This window comes from Podarcis cretensis (genome assembly GCF_951804945.1).
Source record: "Podarcis cretensis genome assembly, chromosome: 2".
Classification (NCBI taxonomy): Eukaryota; Metazoa; Chordata; class Lepidosauria; order Squamata; family Lacertidae; genus Podarcis; species Podarcis cretensis.
The window spans coordinates 117,808,256-117,833,019 of NC_137171.1; the positions used below are offsets into that span (position 1 = coordinate 117,808,256).

General features: G+C 44.6%; 1 protein-coding gene across 3 annotated transcripts; it reads right to left on the reverse strand.

Annotated features, from left to right (window-relative positions):
* Positions 1-115: 115 nt before the first annotated feature.
* Positions 116-24,429, reverse strand: LOC307207130 (uncharacterized protein). 3 transcript variants are annotated; one of them, XM_079960884.1, is made up of 7 exons: positions 24,267-24,429; positions 19,602-20,058; positions 17,755-18,467; positions 17,019-17,133; positions 12,968-13,716; positions 4,823-4,952; positions 116-808 (listed from the first exon to the last, which is right to left on the reverse strand). In XM_079960884.1, exons 2-7 carry the CDS (start codon positions 19,864-19,866, stop codon positions 414-416), a joined length of 2,367 nt encoding a protein of 788 aa, XP_079817010.1. In that variant the 5' UTR covers positions 19,867-20,058; positions 24,267-24,429; the 3' UTR covers positions 116-413. The 3 variants fall into 3 exon arrangements, with proteins under 3 accessions (XP_079817010.1, XP_079817012.1, XP_079817011.1); XM_079960886.1 differs by having other exon boundaries at positions 19,602-20,062; XM_079960885.1 differs by having other exon boundaries at positions 19,602-20,165.
* Between the last annotated feature and the right edge of the window lie 335 nt (positions 24,430-24,764).

A 24,764-nucleotide genomic window follows, 5' to 3' on the forward strand; every position in this document is an offset into this window, starting at 1 on the left:
CCTGGAGGTGCACTCCATTGTCTCTCAAGACAAGATGAATACCAATGCGAGTCGATACCAGTGACTGGTCTGGTGAGGTATTTTGCTCAACCAAAAACTCTGTACAGACAAATCCTTCAAAATAATAAATAAAAATTAACTTTTTATTAGGCATGTATATTTTATGTCAGCTCTTGGGCAAGTAACAGGACTCCAAAAGATAAATTAAAACACAGATAAATTAAACACAGTTAAAACATGGCAAAAGACGCTAGAAATGATATCCCTCCAACACAATCAAACGTTAACTTATGGCTGAGTGTATACATTCTCCAACAGAGCTAGAAAAGTATTTCAAATATCTGTGTGCCCTGGCGACCCAGTGCCTGGGATTCCTCTAGCCCTGTTCATCCAGATAAATATTTGGTGCAATGTCAAAAGGTGGGAAGGGCCAGGGAACCGCAGCTGTTTTCAGCCACTTCGCTGGCTTCTCCAATGGCAAGGACGCTGGGGGTGATCATGGCATATTCTGCCCCCGCCAAGGTCTCACAAGAGTCTGCCTGAAGAACAGCCAGAGGATGGGCATCAAGGGGGCACTTCCTTTTTTGCAACTTCCTCTGTGCATCCTTTTGCCTGCGAACCGCCGCTTGTTCGGGGGTTTCAGTAGCCCGGCGCCGCGCATTCCTTTCGGCTTCGACGCGCCGACGCTGCAGCTGCTGCTCCGGGGTCTGCCGCGCTCTGTGGCGTCTCTGGCGCTGCCTGGCCAGGAGCCTCTTCCGCAGTTCTCGAGTTTCCACGTTGAAGCACGCGTTCATCTGTATGTACCGATCTGCAAGGATGTCAAAATTGATGCGGGGCGAATTGTGTTTGGGATTTGTGTATGGAGGGGAGGGCAGGAAGAAATTGCTTGGATCATGGAAGGTTGAAGTAAGTGGGAAGAGGGGACTGGCGATGTGAGAACGTTCAAGTCACATTTGTGGCAGACTTCGCTTTACAGAGGAAGCTGCCTTTTGCTGAGCGAAACCATCTGCTCTGACTGGGGCAGCTCTCCAAAGTTTCATTCATGGGACATTCCAAGTGTTACTTGGGGCCATCTTGGACTCACAGCTGTCCATGGAGGCGCAGGCCAATTCTGTATCCAGGGCAGCTGTCTACCAGCTCCACCTGGTACGCAGGCTGAGACCCTACCTGTCCGCAGACTGTCTTGCCAGCAATGCACTCTACGTGGGGCTACCTTTGAAGGTGACCCGGAAACTACAACTAATCCAGAATGCGGCAGCTAGACTGGTGACTGGGGGCGGCCGCCGAGACCACATAACACCGGTCTTGAAAGACCTACATTGGCTCCCAGTACGTTTCCGAGCACAATTCAAAGTGTTGGTGCTGACCTTTAAAGCCCTAAACGGCCTCGGTCCAGTATATCTGAAGGAGCATCTCCTCCCCCATCGTTCTGCCTGGACACTGAGGTCCAGCGCCGAGGGCTTTCTGGCGGTTCCCTCATTGCGAGAAGCAAAGCTACAGGGAACCAGGCAGAGGGCCTTCTTGGTAGTGGCGCCCGCCCTGTGGAACGCCCTCCCATCAGATGTCAAAGAGATAAACAACTACCTGACATTCAGAAAACATCTTAAGGCAGCCCTGTTCAGGGAAGTTTTTACTGAATGACATATTAGTGTATTTTTGGTCTTTGTGGAAGCCGCCCAGAGTGGCTGGGGAAACCCAGCCAGATGGGCGGGGTACAAATAATAAATTATTATTATTACTACTACTATTTTGAGATGCTGAGTTTTGAACTTGGGACCTTCTGCACCCAAAGTAGATGCACTGCCACCTGGCTATGGCTCTCCCCTTTTTTGCTATCATGGTTCTTCAAATAAACGCTCAGTCTGTCCCGAATCCAGAATAGTTTCAATTAAACTTGGAATTGGAGAGGTTGAAACCTAGTCCAGCACTTAAACAGTTAACATAGTAAAAGGTAAAGGTTAAAAGAAGCAGTAACCTGGAAAGTTCAAGTACTGCCAGGCTTTTGAAGGCTTCAGATGACTAAGCCTTTGCTGAGCCAACCTCTTCCTGTGTTCAGCTAGCAGAGCTCCCTGGGAGCTGTCTAGAACCCAAATTTAATCTTGCTTTAGCGACATGGAAGAGGCTGTGGTATTCATGCGGGTGGCGCTGTGGGTTAAACCACAGAGCCTAGGACTTGCCGATCAGAAGGTCGGCGGTTCGAATCCCCGTGACGGGGTGAGCTCCCGTTGCTCGGTCCCTGCTCCTGCCAACCTAGCAGTTCGAAAGCACGTCAAAGTGCAAGTAGATCGATAGGTACCGCTCTGGCGGGAAGGTAAACAGGGTTTCCGTGCGCTGCTCTGGTTCACCAGAAGCTGCTTAGTCATGCTGGCCACGTGACCCGGAAGCTGTACGCCGGCTCCCTCGGCCAATAAAGCAAGATGAGCGCCGCAACCCCAGAGTCGGTCACGACTAGACCTAATGGTCAGGGGTCCCTCTACCTTTACCTTTACTGACATGGAAGAGGCTGTGGTATTCATGGCCACTTTCCTTTTGGTCTCTGAGCCAAGAGTGAATCTTATTGGGGGGGCCACTAGGGGGCGCATTGGAAGATGGCCGACAATACCATCTCTCCGACCCAGGTGGGGTAATTAAGAGGCTGTTATGGGAGTAGGCAGCCTCCCTTGTTGCCCCAGGGAAATGGGGAACACTGCCCTTGCCTGCTGTGCCCATAAATCACCTCCTAATTCGAAAGAAGGAGGTGAGGGCCCTAGGCAGAATGCCCCCATGTGGACCTCGGCTCTCCTGGACGCTGTCTCTGATCGTGCACTAGTTGCAGCAATTTGGAATAATTAATTACAAAAGAAGCAAATGCACATATTTCAAGTGAAGAAGGGGAGTGAAGTCTGCTAATTTAAGTGACCTCTGCGAAAGAAGACGACGGGCTGGAGAAACAGGAATATTTTACAATGAAGATACACCAAAGGCGGGGTATGTTGACAACAGGGCTGAATGGGGGGGAGGAACCTTTTTTACTTTCCTTCTATGTGATTTGTGATTTACAAGAACCCCTCCTCATTAGAACCGTCGGTTGAACTGATCCAAGCAGGATGATTAAGGTCTGTGTGGAGATAAACTTTAACCAAAAGTATGCTTTATGGAGATCGAGAAGCAATAAGAGCTTTTGGGAATGGTGCAGCAATTAATTCGGAGTCGCCATCTTGCCAAAGGATTTATAGACGGGAGGAAGAATGGACTTGGTTTTCAGACTGCATTCCTAGTGAATCTCCTCAGAGGTTTTGAGAAAGGAGGCAGATTGGTGAAGATTAATGACGCTAAGACTGCTTTGATGTATGGAAGTGATGTTATATGGAAAACGTCTGGATATGGCTACTGGATTAAAAAAAAAAAAAACCACGCAGGATTACAAACTGTTCTAACCAGCTTGCGGAGACTGTCAGAGGTCACAAAGAGAAAGGAAAAATATATGAAAATAACAACAAGAGATGTGGAAAAATAATAAGAAAGGACTGGATAGTACTGTGAACATCATAAGGTTAGATTTGTGGACATTAAAACAGCAGTAAGAAGCAAGAAGTTGATTGGATCCCTTCGGAACTTGAAATATGGGTACCCCCAACAAAAATTTAAAATTCGGCTGTGTAATTTGGAATTTATGTAATTTGGTTTGATTTGATGTGATTGGTCGGTTAATAAAAATTATTCTTAAAAAAAAAAGAGTGAATCTTATTAAAGAACGTTTAAGCACTTTCAGTAGCTCAAAAACATTCCAAAATATTTTTTAAAAAAATGTTTTGCATGCAGAAGGTCTCAGGTTTAATAATAATAATAATAATAATAATAATAATAATAATAATAATTTATTATTTATACCCCGCCCATCAGGCTGGGCTTCCCCAGCCACTCTGGGTGGCTTCCAACAAAATATTAAAATACAGTAATGCATCAAACATTAAAAGCTTCCCTAAACAGGGCTGCTTCAGATGTCTTCTAAAGTCTGGTAGTAGTTGTTCTCTTTGACATCTGGTGGGAGGGCGTCCCACAGGGTGGGTGCCACTACCGAGAAGGCCCTCTGCCTGGTTCCCTGTAAAAGTCCAATCCCTGGCCTCTTCAAGTAGGGGTCTTCTGTCTGCAGCCTTGGAGACCCCAATGGGTTGACTCATTACAAGGCAACTTCTCATGTGCCTATGTGAATCAAAGAGAGCAGCTGGCCTGGGGCAACCCAATGACCTTCACGGAGATATGGGGACTAGCTCTGCAGATGTGGACTCTCCTTCCTTGGAGGTTTTTCAACAGAGCTTGCATGACCATCTGTCATAGATGCTTTAGCTGAGATTCCTAGATGAGCCTTGGGGGTACCATCCAACTCTATGATTCTATGAGATCTGCAAACTATGGCCTTCCTGGCTTACTACTTGAACCTCACATCCTTGGGGCCAAACTATATGATGTTCAAACTCCCACCATATCTATCTATCTATCTATCTATCTATCTATCTATCTATCTATCTATGCACAACTGTGGGAGACTTTTCCTCTGTGCCATAGCCCCAATCAGGTCACACCCCTCAATGCTCAGGAGCTGCTGTTAGCTGCAGAGAGAAAAATATGTAGGTTAACACATTTAAGCCCTCACGTTTTTCCTTCTTTGCAGCGAACAGCAACTCTGGGGGAAAGCAATCTACTTAAGGGCTGCTTTGCAAGGGGGCAAGGTTTAGCATCCCCTCCTCACACACTCATACTTCCCCAGCACAAGTGCAAAAGCCATGGTTTAATGAGCTCGGAAATGTTGAAACATTAATGAATCAGGCACCAGAACCCTTACTTAATAAGTTGATGTCCACCTCATCCTCTGTTTTGGCCTCCAGGGGGAGCCTCTGCATCGTCTTCTGGGAATCTGAAGGGGCTCCAGATGACTCCAGAGAATTCAACTCATCCTCTGGTGGGAACAGCACCTGCAATTCAAATAGGCATCTATTGTTCAGTGAACAAAGTGCAAACGACAAGGGACTAGGACCTTCTCTGGCCTAGAAGAAAAATCAAGTGGCAGTCGCAGTGCAAATCAGGAACTAGGATCAACGTCGGATGGACTATTGTGTGATTACAAATATCTAAACAAAATGACTAAATTGTCTGCTGCTCTATTTTTCCACAGGAAATTTCCCACTTTTAGAAACACACCCACTCCCTCAATTAGGCAGTAACGTAATGAATGAATGAGGAGGGACTCAATGGTAGAGCATCTATATGCAAAAGGTTGCGGGTTCAATCCCCGTCATCTCCAGGCAGGGATGAGAAAAGGATCCCTGGCTGAAAATTTTCAGAGCTGCTTCTAGTCTGTGTAGACAGGACTGAGCTAGATGCACCAACAGCTTGACTCAGGAAATACAGGAAGCCACATTAGGCTAACACAATCCCAAGCAAACTGGGCGTTTGGGGTGGATTCAACGCCAATCAAAGCTGCAATATACTTTTTTTTAAAAGGAGACTCTCCCTAAAAAGTACATCTATTTATTTGCAGAGCTCTTCAAGCATGCTAAAATTAATACGTCAATAGCTTTTAGTGTCTCCAACCTCCACCACCCGCTCCTTAAAATGTGAACGATGGAAGGGAAATTTGTTCTTTTTTGCCATTATGTCTCGGAAAACATTACAATAAAAACAATTTCCACATAAAGCTTTGAAATGGTCTGAACGTAACAATTAAGCCTGCTTTTTTTTTTTTTTACCCTAATCAGACATTCAAATTCAATTACATTGGGATATTGAGAAATACTTTTGGGACTTCCGGAGGCGGCGCGAACGGCAATGGCGGTCCTTTTCCTTTAGTGAAAGGGAGCTCTGCGGAGATCGGGTCTTCCGCTACGGCGAAGCGGAGACCCGCGTCTGAAACCCACAGGCAGCAAGAACCTGTGGTCCTGGGACTCGGCGGGCGCCAGGAGCGACCCTCAAAACATTGAAGAGACCCCGTAAGGAGCCTCGGATCGTGGAGGGGGTTGCGGCGCTGTGAGTCGATCGCTACTCTGCAGAGTGAAGCCGTGCAGCTGCTGCCGGTGAGCGCTGACCTTTTTTCCTTGAAACGTTCGGAACTGAAAAGCAACAACCCGTGAGTAAGGAAGGACTTTTTAAAATTGGAGTCTAAATTAATGGAAATTTGGCTGAAAGTGGAGAGATGTTAAAAGGAAGTCCGTCTTCCGCTGCTATTTAAATTTCAAAGCAAAAAGAGCTGGAGGAGTGGAGCCACTGTAGAGGTTTTTTAAACCTTCTGATTTGAGCACCCACTGAAGCTGCTTTGAGACAAAGTAAAGATTTAACTTAATTACTGGATTTAACCTTTACTTGGACTGTGATAATCTTCTTCTATGGGAACTACAGATTTTGACTGAGAAGCCCAGGTACTTGAGCTGCCTGAACAGTAAAACTGTCAGTTTGCAGACTTGGCTATTGTGGATTTGGACTTGCAACATTTAGAGCATTTTAAGACTTGCTACTTTGAAACACCAGTTGACACTTGTCAGAAACAATGTTTTGCTGTCAATTCTAACTCTGCTAAGCATTAGCTACTGAAGGTCTATGGACATTAAATTTGACTTTATTGATTTTATTTGATTTGACTTCTTCTCTCAAGACATTGCAAGCTCCCTCTAGAGGATTCTGGACTTACAGCAGTGACATTATTCTACTTTCTCTTTCCTTTCCTCCTATACGATTGTTTACTCTTGGGCTGTGGAATTCTCATGGGAAGAACTCAGCTTGACCTTGACTGTTAGATAAAGTTGGAATGAGTGGCACAAGAAAAAAGGGAGTAAGAACTAGACAAACAACTTTAACCTCAGCATTACAGACACGTAGATCATCTGTACCTACTCTGCCGGTAGCAGAGGAGGAAGAAATTGTATCTACTCTGCCGTTGGCAGGGGAAGAAGAAGAAACTGAGCAGTTACAGTTGGAAGATATGGCCTCAGGAGCAACTGCTTCAATCCTAGAGAAAATTTATGAAAAATTGGAATCCTTGGATAAAAGAGTAGAATCTCTGGACAAGAAAGCGGATGAACAAACAGCTAAAATTGATCAAAATACAGCTTGTCTAAACAGAATAACTGGACAGGTGGCACAGAACGTACAAGCAATTGGGCAGTTAACTGAGGCCTCTGAAGAGAATCGTAAATTGGCTGAGGCTACCAGCCAAAAAGTTGAAAAATTAGAACAAGAGGTAAAACCATTATGTAAACAAGTTGGAGAACATCAGATGTATTTGTCTATGATAGAACTGCGGAACCGGGAAAATAATTTAAGATTAAGGTCAATACCAGAAGCTGAAGAAGAAAACCTAGCTGAGTTCCTGACCAAAGAATTTTCCAAGTTCTGGTCTATACAGGAAGAAAAGGATTTTAAAATTGTATCGGCTTTCAGACTTGGAAGATTTGCAAAGAAAGATAAGCCCAGAGATTGCTTGATAACTTTGAGATCGAGGGAGGAAAGGGACAAGATTTTGGGATTACACTACGAAAAGTCACTGGACATTTTGGATAAAAGAGCAGAAATTTACAAAGATATCCCGAAACAACTGCTGGACCTTAGATCCGCCTATCTTGAATTGGTGAGACTGTTAAGGAGTAATTCAATCATTTTCAGGTGGGAATTTCCTCAGGGATTATCCCTGAGGGAAGAAAGGGAAGAAAGGGAAGAAAGAGGGAAGAAAGTCAAGATTAAAACACTTGAAGATAGAGATAAATTTTTGATTGCTTACGGAGAGGACCTTCAGAAAGGAATCAAAACACCCTTGGGGCCTGGAGCATCTGCTGTACTTACTCCCTTGGAACCTGAAGATCCAGAGAAAAAGATACCACCCCTTGAGAAATAACAGATTTGCTCAGGATGTCTCTGCAACTGTTGAGCTGGAATATTAATGGGTGCAACTCTCCGGAAAAAAGGAGGAAATTATTTCATATATTGAAAAAAGAAAAACTGGACATTATCTGTCTGCAAGAAACACATGTGACAAGGCTCCATAGAAAAGTGCTAATAAATAAAAGATTAGGCCAAGAATTTATATCTTCGGACCGAGTGAAGAAAAGAGGAGTGGTGATCTATGCAAAGGAGAGCCTATCACCTAAATTTTTATTTAAAGATGAGCAAGGAAGAATTTTGGCAATAGAGATACATTATCAAGGAGAGAAGTTTTTGATACTAGGAATTTATGCACCAAATGAAGGGAAATCGGAATTTTATAAGAAGTTGCATGAGAATGTCCTGGACTATCTGGACTATGACAACATCATTATGATGGGAGATATGAATGGTGTGGTATCAACCAACATGGATAAGTCACAAAATCAAAATCTTACAAAAGATGGAAGACTACCAAAGACCTTTTTTGAACTAACTGACAACATGGACTTGATTGACATTTGGAGGACAAAGAACCCCCTGGGAAGAGAAGGAACATTCTTTTCTGAAGCCCAACTGACATGGACGAGAATCGACCAAATATGGATATCTAGAGGTCTGGCACCTAAGACTGGAAAGGTGGAAATCTGCCCAAAGACCTGCTCTGACCATAATGCTGTAAAGATGAACATAACACCACTACCAGCCAGCTCCTTTAGATGGAAGATGAATGACAATTTGTTTAGAGATCAGGAGATTACCAAGAAGGCCCAAAAAGTTTTGAAGGACTATTTTGAGATAAATTTGAACACTACGGTGGAAAAAAGAATCATCTGGGATGCAAGTAAGGCCATGATGAGGGGGTTCCTGATACAACAGAATGCTGTAAAGAAAAGGACACAAAATGAGAAAAAAGATAAGATTTTGGAGAAAATCAAAGAACTTGAGAAGAAGCTAAGATCTAATCCGAAGTCACAGCCGATTCTTAGAGAAATTAAACTCCATCAAGCACAGTATTCTAAATTGATAAACCAGGAAATAGAGTGGAAACTCAAATTAATGAAACAAAGATCATTTGATTCGGCGAATAAATGTGGGAAACTGCTAGCATGGCAGTTGAAAAAGAGACAGAAACTAAACACAGTTACAAATTTAGAGATTGAAGGAAGAAACATTCAGAACCCTGTGGACATTAGAAAGTGTTTCCAGAGATACTTCAAAAAATTATATACTCAAGGGCCGCAAGATGAGGACGAGATAAAACAATTTTTGAAAAAGAATGGATTACCAAAATTGTCACAAGAAAATAGAGTAATCTTGAACTCTAAAATAACACGACAAGAGATTGAACAAGCTATTCAGAATATGCAATTGGGCAAATCTCCAGGGCCAGATGGACTAACCTCCAAGTATTATAAGACATTGAAAGATTATTTGATACAACCAATGCTGGAGGTTAGCAACAAAATTTTGGAGGGGAAAAAGGCGCCGGAATCGTGGAAAGAAGCTTTTATCACATTGATACCCAAATCGGAAACTGAAAAGACTCAACTTAAGAACTACCGCCCCATCTCCCTCCTAAGCGTGGATTACAAAATATTTGCAGACATATTAGCAAGTAGATTTTAAAAAGTCTTGAATCAGGTAATTCACAAAGACCAGGCAGGCTTTCTCCCAGGAAGACATTTGTTTGCTAACACAAGGAACATAATTGACATTTTGGAACTTTTGCAAACAAATATCAACACAAAAGCAGTTTTAATTTTTATAGATGCGGAGAAAGCCTTTGATAATATTTCTTGGAAATTTATGAAGGGAAATTTGGAAGGGATGGGGGTGGGACGGAGTTTTGGGAACGGGATTGACGCAATTTATTCAGAACAAAAGGCTAAACTGATAGTTAACAATGTGATTACTGAAGAGTTCAAAATTGAAAAAGGAACACGACAAGGCTGCCCGATTTCCCCACTGTTATTTATCTCTGTTCTGGAGGTGCTCTTGAACATGATCAGAGGGGACCGGCTGGTGGAAGGTATTCAGGTCAGAGCGAAACAATATAAACTTAAAGCGTTTGCAGATGATCTAGTTTTGACCCTTCAGGAGCCAGAATTTAGCACGAAAAAGGTATTACAATTAATTCAAGAGTTTGGTCGGGTAGCGGGATTTAAGTTAAATAAGCAGAAAACTAAGGTATTGGGGAAAAACTTGACAGTTACAGAGTCAGAACGGTTTCAGAAAGAGACAGAGTTGAACGTGGTTAAAAAAGTAAAATACCTAGGGGTAAATATAACAGCAAAAAATCTGAGTCTATTTAAAGATAATTATGAGAAATGCTGGGCAGAAATTAAGAGAGACTTAGAAAGTTGGACAAGATTGAAACTTTCCTTGTTAGGCCGAATTGCTGCTGTAAAGATGAATGTATTGCCGAAAATGCTTTTCTTATTTCAAACATTACAGATTGTAGACAAAACAGAGTGTTTCCGGAAGTGGCAGAGAGATATTTCTAAATTTGTCTGGCAGGGCAAAAAGCCCAGAATTAAGTTTAAGATATTAACTGACGCGAAAGAAAGAGGGGGCTTTGCCCTGCCAGACTTAAGGCTGTACTATGAATCAGCAGCTTTTTGCTGGTTGAAAGATTGGCTGCTTCTCGAAGACACTGATGTACTAGATCTGGAAGGTTTTGACAATGCGTTTGGTTGGCATGCATATTTATGGTATGACAAGGTTAAGATCAATAAGAATTTCAAGAACCATATTGTCAGAAAAGCAGTGTTTAATGTCTGGACAAAATACAAAGACTTATTGGAAAACAAAACTCCAAGGTGGCTTTCACCATTGGAAGCTAAGGCCCGGAAAAGACTCAATATGGAGGCCAAATGGCCGAGGTATTGGGAAATATTAGAAAAAGATGGAGATAATTGGAAATTGCAGAGTCAGGAGAAAATGAAAGACAAAGTGCGAGATTGGTTACATTATGCTCAGATTAAAGAAGTTTTTAAACTTGATAAAAAGTTAGGATTCCAGGTGGAAAAATCGAAGTTAGAAACGGAACTGTTAGAGCCTAAGACTAAGGTACTCTCAAGAATGTATAACTTGCTGTTAAAATGGAACACACAAGATGAAATGGTTAAATCGGCTATGATAAAGTGGGCACAGGACATTGGGTATAATATTATGTTTGAGGACTGGGAAAAGTTATGGACCATTGGGCTGAATTTCACTGCATGTAATGCTTTGAAAGAAAATGTAATGAAAATGATATATAGATGGTACACGACCCCAGTCAAACTTGCAAAAATATACCACTTGTCTGATAATAAGTGTTGGAAATGCAGGGAAAGTGAAGGAACGTTCTTTCACCTCTGGTGGACTTGCCCTAGGGTTAAGGCCTTCTGGGAAATGATATACAATGAGCTGAAAAAGGTATTTAAGTATACCTTCTCTAAGAAACCAGAGGCCTTCCTTTTGGGCATCGTTGACCAGAGGGTGCTAAGGAATGACCGAACATTTTTTATGTATGCAACAATAGCCGCAAGGATACTCGTTGCGAAGCATTGGAAAACCCAAGATCTACCCACACTGGAAGAATGGCAGATGCAACTGATAGAATATATGGAACTGGCTGAGATGACTGGCAGAATTCGAGACCTGGGAGAGGAGACGGTGGAAGAAGATTGGAAGAAATTTAAGGACTATTTGCAAAAATATTGTAAACTGTATGAATGTTAAGGAGGATGCTTGATCACAAACAACTTGGCACCATTGAATTAGATAAACTGAACTATGAAGATAAGCTAAATTTAGGAAAAAAATCAACTTTTAGATAATGATTAGGCTAAACTAAAAAGTTTTAAAAAGTTAAATGAATATATCTAAAATTTAAGATATAACATTGGAAAATTAGATAAGGTGGGGACAAGGTGATAAATTGCTGAATTAATTTTTATATTTTGGAACGTAGGAGAGGGAGATGTGAGGAAGTCCAAAAAGGATAAGAAAATATGTTATGAAATGTGATGTTTTTTGTATGTTTTGTTTATTATGTTATAATTAAAAAAAAAACAATTATTAATAAATATTATATATATATAAAAAAAGAGAAATACTTTTGAGGTCTTTATACAGCACATAGAAGCCTAATGTGAGTTGTATCAAGCTAAGCTAATAATGGATGATATGAATATGCCTGCGGATCAAGTTAAAATTTTCAGAGGAATCTATTCTTTTGAACAACGTGCCTGCTATATGGAATTTGACAACTGGACAGCTCCATTTAATCAATAGACTGAAGATATGACTAGACGTGCAAGTTATGAATGGATTGTTTAAGGATGTAGACTTTGCATGGACGAGTAAAATGACATTTGGAATGCATTTATACAAAATATAGCAGTTTAAAAATAAACATATATGTATATGGATAGACAGTAATAATAGTAATCAGATAAGCATTTATATGGAACTGGAACTGTTAACTCTTGCAATGATATAATACTGTATAGCTTTATTTTTATTTGACATTGTTCAGTTAAACTTTTCTTAATAATAAATAATAATAATAAGAGCTATGTCAGGGTGGGGGATTTTTTTTTCACCCCAAGGGCTCAAATTCCCATCTGAGCAACCTTCTGAGATCAGTGGTGGGCGGGGCCAGAGGCAAAAGTGGACAGAGCAACTAATACAAATTTTACCTTTGTAAAGCAAGATTCTGTTCTAAATAAGGCACCTGGAAGCTGCTTTGTGCTCTGGTAGCTCTTGCCCTCTTCCCACACAAAATTCCTCCATTTGGGGGCTATCTGAGGAAGAAAGTTTGTAAAAGAGGCAGGCATGCTATTAAGATGGGAACATACAATGCTGCCTTATAATGAGTCAGACCATTGGTCCATCTAGTTCAATACTGTCTACACTGATGGGCCATGGCTCTCCAGGCAGCATACTCTCCAAGCCACACTGGGAGATCTTTGCCAACGCTATACTGGACAAGGAATTGAGCCTTCTTCAGGCAAAGCAGATGTTCTATGACTGAGCTACAGCCTTTCCTGGAGGTGGCTGGGATGACCCCAAAGACTGGGACACCCACCTTGGGCTCCTGTCTCTTGGACTCCTGCGGCCTCAGGAGAAAGACCTCTGCCAGGGGCACCGCCTGGGCACAAGTCTCTGGACGGCGTTCCCTAACCCAGCTCTCCATCTTTCCAGGGAGGACGCTCAGAAACTGCTCCAGGATCAGCAAATCTAAGATCTGCTCCTTCGAGCGCCTCTCCGGCTTCAGCCACTGGTGGCAAACCTCCCAGAGCCTCTTGCAGATGTCTCGGGGCCTCTCAGCTTGCCGACAGTGGAACTGCCGGAAACGCTGGCGCACAGCCTCCACGCTGACAGCATCCTCGTCGAGAAGCATCTCCTCTTCTGGTTTCTCGGAGGAGTCCGCATTGTCAGAAGCCTGCTGAGCTTCTCTGCTCAGGCCTGCCTGCCTTTGGGTGACCCACAGTCCTTTGGGCCACTGCCTGACATCACTCCTTCTCGTCGCTGAGAGGACCCTGCTGTCCTCCTCTGCAGGCTTCCCCGAGGCAGGTGGGGTCTGTGGGTTCTTCCACCCTGAGGGAGGGGACTGCATTGTCCTAAGGAAGTCCTGCAACTGGGCTTCCCAGTGCTCTCGCTGCCCCTCCTCAGGCTCCAGTTTAATTGGCTGCAATGCTCCTGCCCCTTCCAGTAACTCCCCTGTGGTCTCCATCTGGACCACGTGAAGGTCTCCTTCTTGCGCTGCCAAATCCTCTCCCAATTTGGCTTGTCCTCGGTCCTGCATCTTCCTTTTCGCTTCGGGCCACACCTGAGCTGGAAAGGAGAAAGCAATGGGTTTTATTTGCTAGCTCCCTTAAAACATCAGCACAAGCCAGGAGTAGCAAATGTTGTGCCTTCCTTCCAGTGCTTTACCAGCACTGGCTCCCGGTGGAGTATCGGGTCAGGTTTAAGGTGCTGGTTTTGACCTTAAAAGCCCTTTGTGGCTTAGGGCCCTTGTATTTACGGGACCGCCTCTCCTGGTCTGCCCTGCAGAGAACCTTAAGGTCCATGAATAATCATAGTTTAGAGCTCTCAGGCCCTGAGGAAGTCAGATTATCCTCCACCAGGGCCAGGGCCTTCTCAGTGATGGCTCCGACCTGGTGGAATGCTCTGTCCCATGAGACCAGGGCCCTGCAGGACTTGATCTCCTTCCGCAGGGCATGTAAGACAGAGCTATTCCGCCTAGCTTTCAACTTGAACTTAGCCTGATCTTTTATTCCCCTTCCTTCCCTCCCCCTTTTATGAAGATTACCCGCTCTGGGATCCCACAGCTAATTCTCCCCTGGTCTCTCGCTGGCCCAAATAGGAATAATTTAGCCAGCTAGCCCTGGTGATCATCTAATGTTTATGGATGGATTTCCCCCCCTAAATTGATTTTTGAATTCTGAATTTATTGTTATTCACGTTTTATACTGTATTTTATGCTGTTTTTATTTTGCATCAGTTAAGTGATTTAAATTGGTTGTTAACCGCCCTGAGCCCGGTTTTCTGAAACGGGAAGGGTGGGGTACAAATAAAAAATTATTTATTTATTATATTAGACTGCCGGACTCCAACCGCCATCAGGCCTAGAAGGCATGGTCAATGATATGGGATGGTGGGACTTATAGTCCATCAAGATCTGCAAGGCACCATTTCGACTAAAGATCTAATTCTCACCAAAGTGGTCGGCCTCTGTTTGGGCTGTTTCACTTCAGGTGGTGGGTGGAGGGTTCAAACAATGGAATGCTCCTCCATGCAGAGAGGGGAAGCCATGCACACAGAAAACTAGCATGTCAGGGAAAAGAGGTCTAGCCTAGCCTTCCCTCTGACGTGGTAGCTTTCTATACGCAAGGATCTTTGGGAAGAGACAGAGGGGCATGTACTCATGAAAGCATCCTGTGTGTCAATTTACACTTACATTAGCAGCACAGCACAGAACAGGAGTCCCCAACCTTTTTGAACTAGTGGGCACATTTCGAATTTTGAGAGGAGGTGCCAGTTACAAATTGTAACTGGGGAGGGTGTTGCATAACATAAAATGTCTGCTCTTAGGGGTCTCATTTCACAGAAGCTGCTTAGAAAGTACCTACACACTTTGCCCCATGATGGTCTTCTCACTAGGGTTAAAGACTTGCTTTTTAAAAGTGAAAGCTCGGTGTCCGGGACACCTGCCCTGCAGCACGACTGAGAGCCGCCGTGGTCACCAGTTTAGCCACCCTGGTGGAGAAAGCGGCAGTGACTTGCCCAAGGTGCTCTTCTCTATCAGAGGCAGTATACCTCTTAGAAGCCACTTTGGCATATAAGTGGTATATTTTTATTTTATTTATTTATTTATTTATTGAATTTATACACTGCCCTATACCTGGGGGTCTCAGGGCGGTTCGCAGAATAAAATCAAGACATAAAACCACAAAATACATAATAAAAATAAAAACAACAACCCAATAGCGCCCCCCCCAAAAAAAAACACATTTTAAAAGGGCATAGGATGTAAATCAGATCAACCAAAGGCCTGGTTAAAAAGGAACATTTTTGCCTGGTGCCTAAAGGTGTATAATGAAGGCGCCAGGTGAACTTCTCTGGGGAGACCATTCCACAGACGGGGAGCCACTGCAGAGAAGGCACACAAAGAAGGGCCTCAGAAGATGATCTCAGGATCTGCGTAGGTTCATATGTGAAGAGGCGGTCCTTGAGGTATTATGGTCCTGAGCTGCTTAAGGCTTTGTAGGTTAAAGCCAGCACTTTGACTTGTGCCCAGAAACTAATTGGTAGCCAGTGCAGTCAGACCAGGATTGGTGTAATATGCTCAAAGCATCTCCTGGCTACTGAATTCTGCACTAGCTGAAGTTTCCAGACCATCTTCAGAGGCAGCCCTACGTATAACGCATTGCAGTAACCTAACCTTGAGGGACGCAGGTGGCGCTGTGGGTTAAAGCCTCAGCGCCTAGGGCTTGCCGATCGAAAGGTCGGCGGTTCGAATCCCTGCGGCGGGGTGCGCTCCCGCTGCTCAGTCCCAGCGCCTGCCAACCTAGCAGTTCAAAAGCACCTCCGGGTGCAAGTAGATAAATAGGGACCGCTTACCAGCGGGAAGGTAAACGGCGTTTCCGTGTGCGGCTCTGGCTCTGGCTCTGGCCAGAGCAGCGATGTCACGCTGGCCACGTGACCCGGAAGTGTCTCCGGACAGCGCTGGCCCCTGGCCTCTTAAGTGAGATGGGCGCACAACCCCAGAGTCTGTCAAGACTGGCCCGTACGGGCAGGGGTACCTTTACCTTTAACCTTGAGGTTACCAGAGCATAGACAACAGTACTTAGGCTATCCCTGTCCAAATAGTGGTGCAGCTGGACCACCAGCTGAAGCTGATGGAAGGCACTCCAGGCCACTGAGGCCACCTGAGCCTCGAGCGACAGCAAAGGATCTAGGACCTACCCCAGGGTACAAACCTGCTCCTTCAGGGGAAGTGTAACCCCATCAAGGGCAGACAACCTCCCAGTCATCTGGTCTAGGGAACCACCCACCAACAGAGCCTCAGTCTTATCTGGATTGACCTTCAGTCTGTTGGCTCTCATCTAGTCCAATACTGAGGCAAGACACCAGTTTGTTGGGAATCACAAGCGTAGAGAGTGGTGCAGTTGTGCTCAGATCCTGCTTGGGGTCTTCTTGCAGGCGATTGGCTGATTACTGTGAGAACAGGATGGTAAATTATGAGGGCCTTTGGCTTGAGCCAGCCAGGCTCTTCTTCAGAACGTATGTGAAGAAGAAGAAGAGAAGAGTTTGGATTTGATACCCCGCCTTTCACTCCCTTTAAGGAGTCTCAAAGCGGCTAACATTCTCCTTTCCCTTCCTCCCCCACAACAAACACTCTGTGAGGTGAGTGGGGCTGAGAGACTTCAGAGAAGTGTGACTGGCCCAAGGTCACCCAGCAGCTGCATGTGGAGGAGCGGAGACGCGAACCCGGCTCCCCGGATTACGAGACTACCGCTCTTAACCACTACACCACACTGGCTCTCATGGCCGGGTGGGGATTTGAACGCTGCTCTCCCAGGTTGTAGTCCAGCACTCTAACCACTACACCACATTGAGGAACAGATCTTTACCCAACACGATGGCTCTACTTTTGCCTTTCCGCAGTCCTTCTGTGCAAAGTTGTGCTGTTGGCTCCTCCTCTGCCTCTGGTGAGCTAGCAACTGCCTCTTCAAACATCAGGTTAACCTAAAAATAAAAAAATGAAGGATTTATAGAACATGTTAAGCAAAGCACCCAAAGCAGTTTGTGTGATTTTGACAACTCTGCAAAATAGGCCAGCATTGTTATTTTTATTGTTTAACAGTTTAGAAGCAAGATACAGTCAGACCTTGGTTTTCGAACAGAATCCGTTCTGGGAGTCCATTTGACTACCAAAATGTTTGAAAACCAAGGAGCGGCTTACGAATGGCTGCAGGAGCTTCCCGCACTCAGTCAGAAGCCGCAGAAGCCACGTCGGATATTCGTCTTCTGAAAAACGTTCGCAAACTGGGACACTCACTTCTGGGTTTGTGGTGTTCGGGAGCCAAAACGTTTGAGTCACAAGGCGCTCAACAACCAAGGCATGATTGTATTACAAAATGAAATAGGGAGTACAAACAAAGGAAAAAAACAATAAAATTTATTTCCTCTAAAATTTGTATCCTGAACTGCCTTGTGTAAAGTAACACAGAAAGACCGTATGCAAATCAAAAGTGAAATGAAATAAAATTATAAACTGAAATGGCAGGCACCTGGAAGTATCCTTCGCAGCTACCCTGCAAAGATTGTCTCTGGGCCCTTGAAGGATTCACAAAGAGATGTTCTCACCTGCTGCTTCTGGTTCTCAAGCTCCTGCGACCCAAGCAGGAAATCCTCTGCCATAATCACTGCCTGGGCGCAAGTCTCTGGGCCATGCCCCTGAACCCAGATCTGCATCTCCGGGGGCAGGATGGCCAGGAACTGCTCCAGGATCACCAGCTCCAGGATCTGCTCCTTGGTGTGCTCCTCTGGCCTCAGCCACTGGTGGCAAAGCTCCTGGAGATGCCTCCACAATCCCATGGGTCCTTCGGCTTCTCGGTAGCAGAAGTGCCTGAAGTGGTGGCATCGGGCCTCCAAGCTGCTGGGGTCTGGACTCTCTTCTTTCACTCTTGCGGGAGAATCCACGCGATGCTCACAGACCTTGAGGGATCCTCTCGAAAAGTCTGGCAGGGTTCGCTTCGTAAGCTCGCTCCGAGGCCACTGAGTGGTGTCTGTCACTCCATTCACAGACAGAATGAGCAAATCCCTAGGGCCCTCTCCAGGATCATCATGTTCTGTGTGAGGGGGTTGTGCCGGCTGCATGAAGCCTTGCCACTGGGTTTCACAGTACCTGTCCTCCGGTTCCTCCTTTATTGGGAACGGAGACAGCCTCCTTGACAGCTCTTCAGTGGTCTCAACCCGGACAACATGCAGGTCCCTTCCTCCTGCCTCAGGCACCTCCCCTGTTTCAGGCTCTTCAAAGTCCTGGTCCTCCATTTTGACTTCTGGTGGTATCCAGTGCCCTGTAAATAAAAGACTTCTTAGATCAGGCACATCAGAACTATGTACAGTGGTACCTCAGTTTTCAAGCGTCTCGGAGGCCGAACATTTCAATTTTCAAATGCTGAAAACCTGGAAGTACGTAATTGCTTCCGTTTTCGAAGAACGCACCTCAGAAGTCAAATTGTTTCTGCAGTGTGTTTTTCAATTTTTCCAACTGAACTTGTAGCCAGCCCTTTGTGCTTCGGTTTTCGAACGTTTTGGAAGTCAAACGGTCTTCCAGAACAGATTGCGTTTGAGAACTGAGATACCACTGTACTCCCATGGTTAGAGCTTTAAACCAGGGATGAGGAACCTTTTGTTTTTTCCTAGCAAGGGTTGAATTCTCTCAGTGGTCGTCTGTCAAGGGTTGTGTACTGGTAGTGGGCAGGGAGGGCTTCAGTGAGAAAGCCAAAACTGGACGGGGCCCAAAAGGAGGTGGGGCACTCCGTTTTATTTCTCTCTCTTTCTGCCTTCACTTTTACCCTTCCTTGCACATGGAATTCGACTGAAGACAATTCTGAGCTCAACAGACCAACAGTCTGACTAAATATTTCTTATAAAGCAGTGCACAGTAATACAAAAATTAAACACATTCATAATAGCAATCTGTAAAACATAATTTAAAACTCGCTCTCCGCTCCCGCCCCCCCTCGGACAGAGTAATTGCCACACACAGGAAGAACAAGGATATAGGTTTGAGTGCCTCACTTGTAGTTTTATAATTTATTGTGTCAATACGAATGGAAGTTGTTAATATTGCAGTTGTTGCATAAGGGATTGGTATTTTGACCAGAGTGTAATTGAAATTAATAAGATTTTGGAACACAGAAATAAAGTAAACCATCAAACCATCAATTCTAGCACGCGGGGGGGGGGCACCTAAATTATCTGAATGATTGGTATTAGTAATTGTATTATAATTTGGCATTGTTATAACGAGGCAAGTATTGGATTATTGTAACTGAAAGTTAATAAAAATTATTATAAAATTAAAAAAAAAGTCGCTCCCCCACCTGCCTCCTGGCCACCAATAACAACCAAAGTGATAAACACCCAGGGATGACATTAAACTCAACCCAGGAAGAGCCATGGGAATGCATATCTGTAGCTTTTACCAAATGTTTGGTGTGGCGTAAGCGGCGATGCCTGAGAGGACCCTGCCTTCTTCAGCACCTCCTCAGCATCTTTCCTCCTTTGCCTCAGGAGGCGCATCCTCTTCCAAGAGTCTTCCCTGTGCTTCTTTTGGTATGCGCTGTCCGGCTTCCGGTCTTCCCTGATCATCTTCATTGCTCTCCTCGCCTTCTCTCGCTCAAGAAGTCTCTGCTCGTCGCTTTGCCTCGCCCGGCTCTCTCTCTTCCTCTCGGCGGCGCTCTTGCTCATCGTGCAGAAAACCGGCACCCTTCGTTCAGCAGTTGGTTCGTGAAGTTTTATATTTTTGAAAATTCATGAAACGACAGGTGACTGGGCTTCACGTTATAGGGGCTGGCTCCCACCATTTCCCGACAGGGTCTTTGTCCCAAAAGGCAAGGGAACGGACTGTGTTCAGCTCCGGGGTGAATCCATCTCTTTGGCCTAGCTGGGAAGAGTCAGAAAAGGAGAGAAGCTTCTGGGAGAAGCCTGTAAATTTCTTCCACAGTTGAGGAGAAGCTGGTGGAGTATAAGACCTATATGGGCAATCTCTGGAAGATAAATGGTATTCCGAGGCGTTAGTGATCTAACAGTTACCCTTCCTGCCTCTGTTTGCTTTCCCCTCTCTATCTCTTTTTGAGCTCTTTGATGGCTGAGAACAGCCTTTAATGCCCTAATCTGTTGGAAGGAAGTGATATTATTGGGTACCTTCTTTTGATGTTGGACATTGTTTGAAGAAAGTGAGGCATTGGGAGAGGTGACTAATGAATACAGTCATATCTCAGCTTACAGACGCTTCAGAACAGGTTACTTCCGGGTTTCGGCGGTCGTGCATGCGCAGAAGCACTAAATCACGCTTTGCGCATGCGCAGAAGCGTCGAATCACAACCCGCGCGTGTGCAGACGTCGGTTGCGAGTGCTGCGGGTTGCGAATGTGCATCCCGCACGGATCACGTTCGCAACCTGAGAGTCCACTGTAATCTGCGCGTAGCCAGTCAGGCAAGCCACGCAGGCTAACAGGCTAGCTATCTATAAATCAGATGATTTTGGACCGAGTTCTTTGAAGCTTGTGCATGGACTGATCAGCAAATCAAGGCTACCTGGGAAGTCGCTTCGCCACTTCTTGAGGGCTCCCAAGTGGCAGAAAGCAGTGCTTGCTTGGTATGTATATATTGCATGCTGTGTAGAATAAAATCGCTAATCTTCTCACTCACTTGTGTTTTGTATTACTTCTGGATCTCATTTTAAAAGAACCAGCTTGCATTTGCCAAGACAAGACCTTAAGAAGTGCCCATTTTCTGGACCAAAGGCCCAGTGAGCTCACAGGCCGACATGGTAAGGTAAGAGGTAAAGCACCCCTGGACGGTTAAGTCCTGTCAAAGGCGGCTACGGGGTTTCGGCACTCATCTCGCTTTAAGGCCGAGGGAGCTGGTGTTTGTTCACAGACAGTTTCTGGGTCATGTGGCCAGGACTAAACCGCTTCTGGCGCAACGGGACACCATGATGAGTGCCAGAGCACATGGAAATGCCGTTTACCTTCCCGCCACAGCGGTGCCTTTTGATCTACTTGCACTGGCGTGCTTTCAAATTGCTAGGTTGGCAGAAGCTGGCAAGGAGCAACGGGAGCTCGCTCCGTTGTAGGGATTCGAACTGCTGACCTTCCGATCGGCAAGCCCAAGTGGCTCCGTGGTTTTGTACCGAGTGCAACAACACTACTCTTCCCCACTTGTGATTCCCAGCCACTGGCATTCAGAGGCATCCTGCCTGCCTCAGACTGTAGAGGCAGAACCATTGGCCTGCTGCCTATTTTCTTGGAGAGGGCTCTGACAGAAGAATTATATTAAAATAAATGTTGCCCTGTCTTGCATGGTTCACATATAATACATCGTTTTGAACAGAGCATATCATCAAGCTCTGAAAAAAATGTTTAAAATCATGCATATCAACTGTACATTATAGGAAAGAAATGGACTGTATGCTTGGTGGGGATACAAGAGCGGGGAGGGCTAGGCTTTTGCTTTTGAGGCGTCCCTTGAAGACTCTTTATGCTGACAGGCCTAGGCTGATTAGCCAGTCATTTTAATGCATGGGTAGGCAAACTAAGGCCTGGGGGCCGGTTGCGGCCCAATCACCTTCTCAATCCAGCCCACGGACGGTCCAGGAATCAGCGTGTTTTTACATGAGTAGAATGTGTGCTTTTATTTAAAATGCATCTCTGGGTTATTTGTGGGGCATAGGAATTCGTTCATTATTATTTTTTTCAAAATATAGTCCGGCCCCTGGACTACAGTCTCTGACAAGGTCTGAGGGACAGTGGACCGGCCCCCTGCTGAAAAAGTTTGCTGACCCCTGTTTTAATGGATATATTATTTTGTTTTTATGGAGTTTTGTTTTATTGTACTTGGCTGCTCACACACATACATACATATGTATATATTATTATACAGTGCTTTGATATTATTTTTTTATACTAACAAACATTTATAAAGAAATTGACTTATTAGTCACTTTTTATATAAAAAGCTTCTGAGACTTGCAAAAGATTAAGAGGTTGACATTTTCATGGAATTACCCCCATGGATAACCATTAAAAATTAGGTATATTTTAAAATGCTATATAACAAATAGATAATTGTAGTCATTTTGTGGGTTGCATTTTGTTTTACGATTTCATCTGACTTTGGCTTATGTTTTGTCTAATCCTTGCCTGAGACTGGTGTTTTTCAGTATCAAATGCCTCTTTGAACATTGGCAGAATAACACACACACATATATATCTAATTAAATAACCCTGATACTTATATAGCTATAATACTGCTTTTTAAAAAATGTTTAAATATTGCTATATACATTTCCCTGATATTTTATGTGGGGGCAGTAAACAGTTCCTTTTATAAAATAAATAATGTGATGAAAATTATCTCCCAAACATAATCTGTTTAACTCGGACTGTGTGTGTGTGTGTGTCCACAGGTAACAGATTTAACTATATACAAAACCAACTAAAAATCAGCTTTTATTAACCCTCACTTTTTAATTATTCTTTTTTAAAAAGAGAAGCTTAATATGAAATAGGGCATTCGATTACAACAGATGTGATCATTAATCCCCACAATGCATGCTTAATCTGTGTAATCTGCTCAGAGGCTGCTTGGTTGTGGTTGCCATGGAAACCAGGGAACACCAAGGCCTAAATCCTGCTAAAGTTAATTTGGATGAAAGCTTGCTTCACACAAGACATCTTAAGGCAGCCCTGTTCAGGGAAGTTTTTAACGTGTGATATTTTACTGTATTTTTGGTTTCTATGGAAGCCGCCCAGAGTGGCTGGGGGTGCCCAGCCAGATGGGCGGGGTATAAATAATAAATTATTATTATTATAAGTAGCGGAGGAGGTCGTGAAACTTTTTCTGAGTCTCCTAATGAGGAGGTGAACTCACATGACACACACACACAAAACAAACAAACAAACAAACAAACAAGCAAACAAACATATATTGCACATAGAAAAGTAGCTGGTCAGGAAGAAGCTTCTGGCCTAGACTTTTCCCTGACATACTAGTTTTCCCACATACAGGTAATCTTGCTATATTTTAACGGAGAAAAAGTCAGTCATGTGAGTCTTCACCTGTTGTCTAAAGTGGCACAGTTAAGGTTTGCCTCCTTGTCTGATGTACGTGGTTACCAACGGAAAACCATTAAAAGTAGTCATTTGACCATGAAGACCAACTCCAACCCCCCGCTGTGAATGGGGAGCTCATTACAAACTCATTTTAGCTCAAACTGGGCCTAGGGTTGAGATACGAATTAGAGACCCCCAGGTGTATAATTTCATTGTTTTAATAGTGCTGCTTTAACTGCATTTAACCTTTTAGATTAGCCTTGAACTTCGTGTGTTCTGCATTTGTGAGTCTCTCCCTCCTACGCCATCTCTCCTTATCTATTGTTTATTTATTTTATTTCATTTAATGAATTTATATGCCGCCCTGTAGTTTTGTGAGGGGGACGGGGGTCTCCCAGTAACATTCAGCACCCTTAGGAAACTAAAGGTGAAGGTAAAGGGGCCCCTGACCATTAGGTCCAGTCGTGGCCGACTCTGGGGTTGCGGCGCTCATCTCGCTTTACTGGCCGAGGGAGCCGTTTACCTTCCCACTGGAGTGGTACCTATTTATCTACTTGCACTTTGACGTGCTTTCGAACTGCTAGGTTGGCAGGAGCTGGGACCAAGGAATCCTGTCGTGGGGATTCGAACCGCTGACCTTCTGATCGGCAAGCCCTAGGTTCTGTGGGTTAACCCACAGCGCAAACTACAGCTCCCACAATTCTCTGTGGGGGAAAGCCATGACAGCTGGGAGCAGTATGACACTGCTTGAAATGTGCAACGCAAATGGGGCTGTGTGTGTGTGTGTGTGTGTGTGTGTGTAAAAGCAACTAGATTACCCAAATACATAGAACAGGATTTGTTTTACAACAATGTGCAAAAGAGGAAAGCATCCTGGCAAGCCACGTGCTTGGACGCAGCTGTTTCATGGGGCAGCTGTTCCCCGCTCCCCGCCTGCCCCCCTGATTTCTCCTCTGCTTCTCCTGCTTGGGGATCTCCTCTTCTGAATCATGCTTTCCCCCCCCGCCGCCCCCCCCAACCTCCTTGAACTCACCCTCTCCTTGCAAGGATTTCCACCAGGGGACGCGGGCAGGAAGTCCCCGGGCAACACTCCTTGCACGATTCTGATCGCAGGCTGGAATGTGCAAAAGGGAAGTTTTTTTGGTGGTGGTGGGGTGTTGTGGGGGGGGGGGTTCCCCTACCGAGAAAGGGGAAAGGGGGGGCGGGACAGGAAAGTGACATGCATTGCTCCCTTTTCCCATTTCAGGAGCTCTCTAGGCAGGAGGACTCTCTGCATTTAACCCGTTACAGATAGGTAGCCGTGTTGGTCTGCCATAGTCAAAACAAAATACAAAAATTCCTTCCAGTAGCACCTTAAAGACCAACTAAGTTAGTTCTTGGTATGAGCTTTCGTGTGCATGCACACTTCTTCAGATACACTCTGTTTCAGTGTATCTGAAGAAGTGTGCATGCACACGAAAGCTCATACCAAGAACTAACTTAGTTGGTCTTTAAGGTGCTGCTGGAAGGAATTTTTGCATTTAACCCGTTC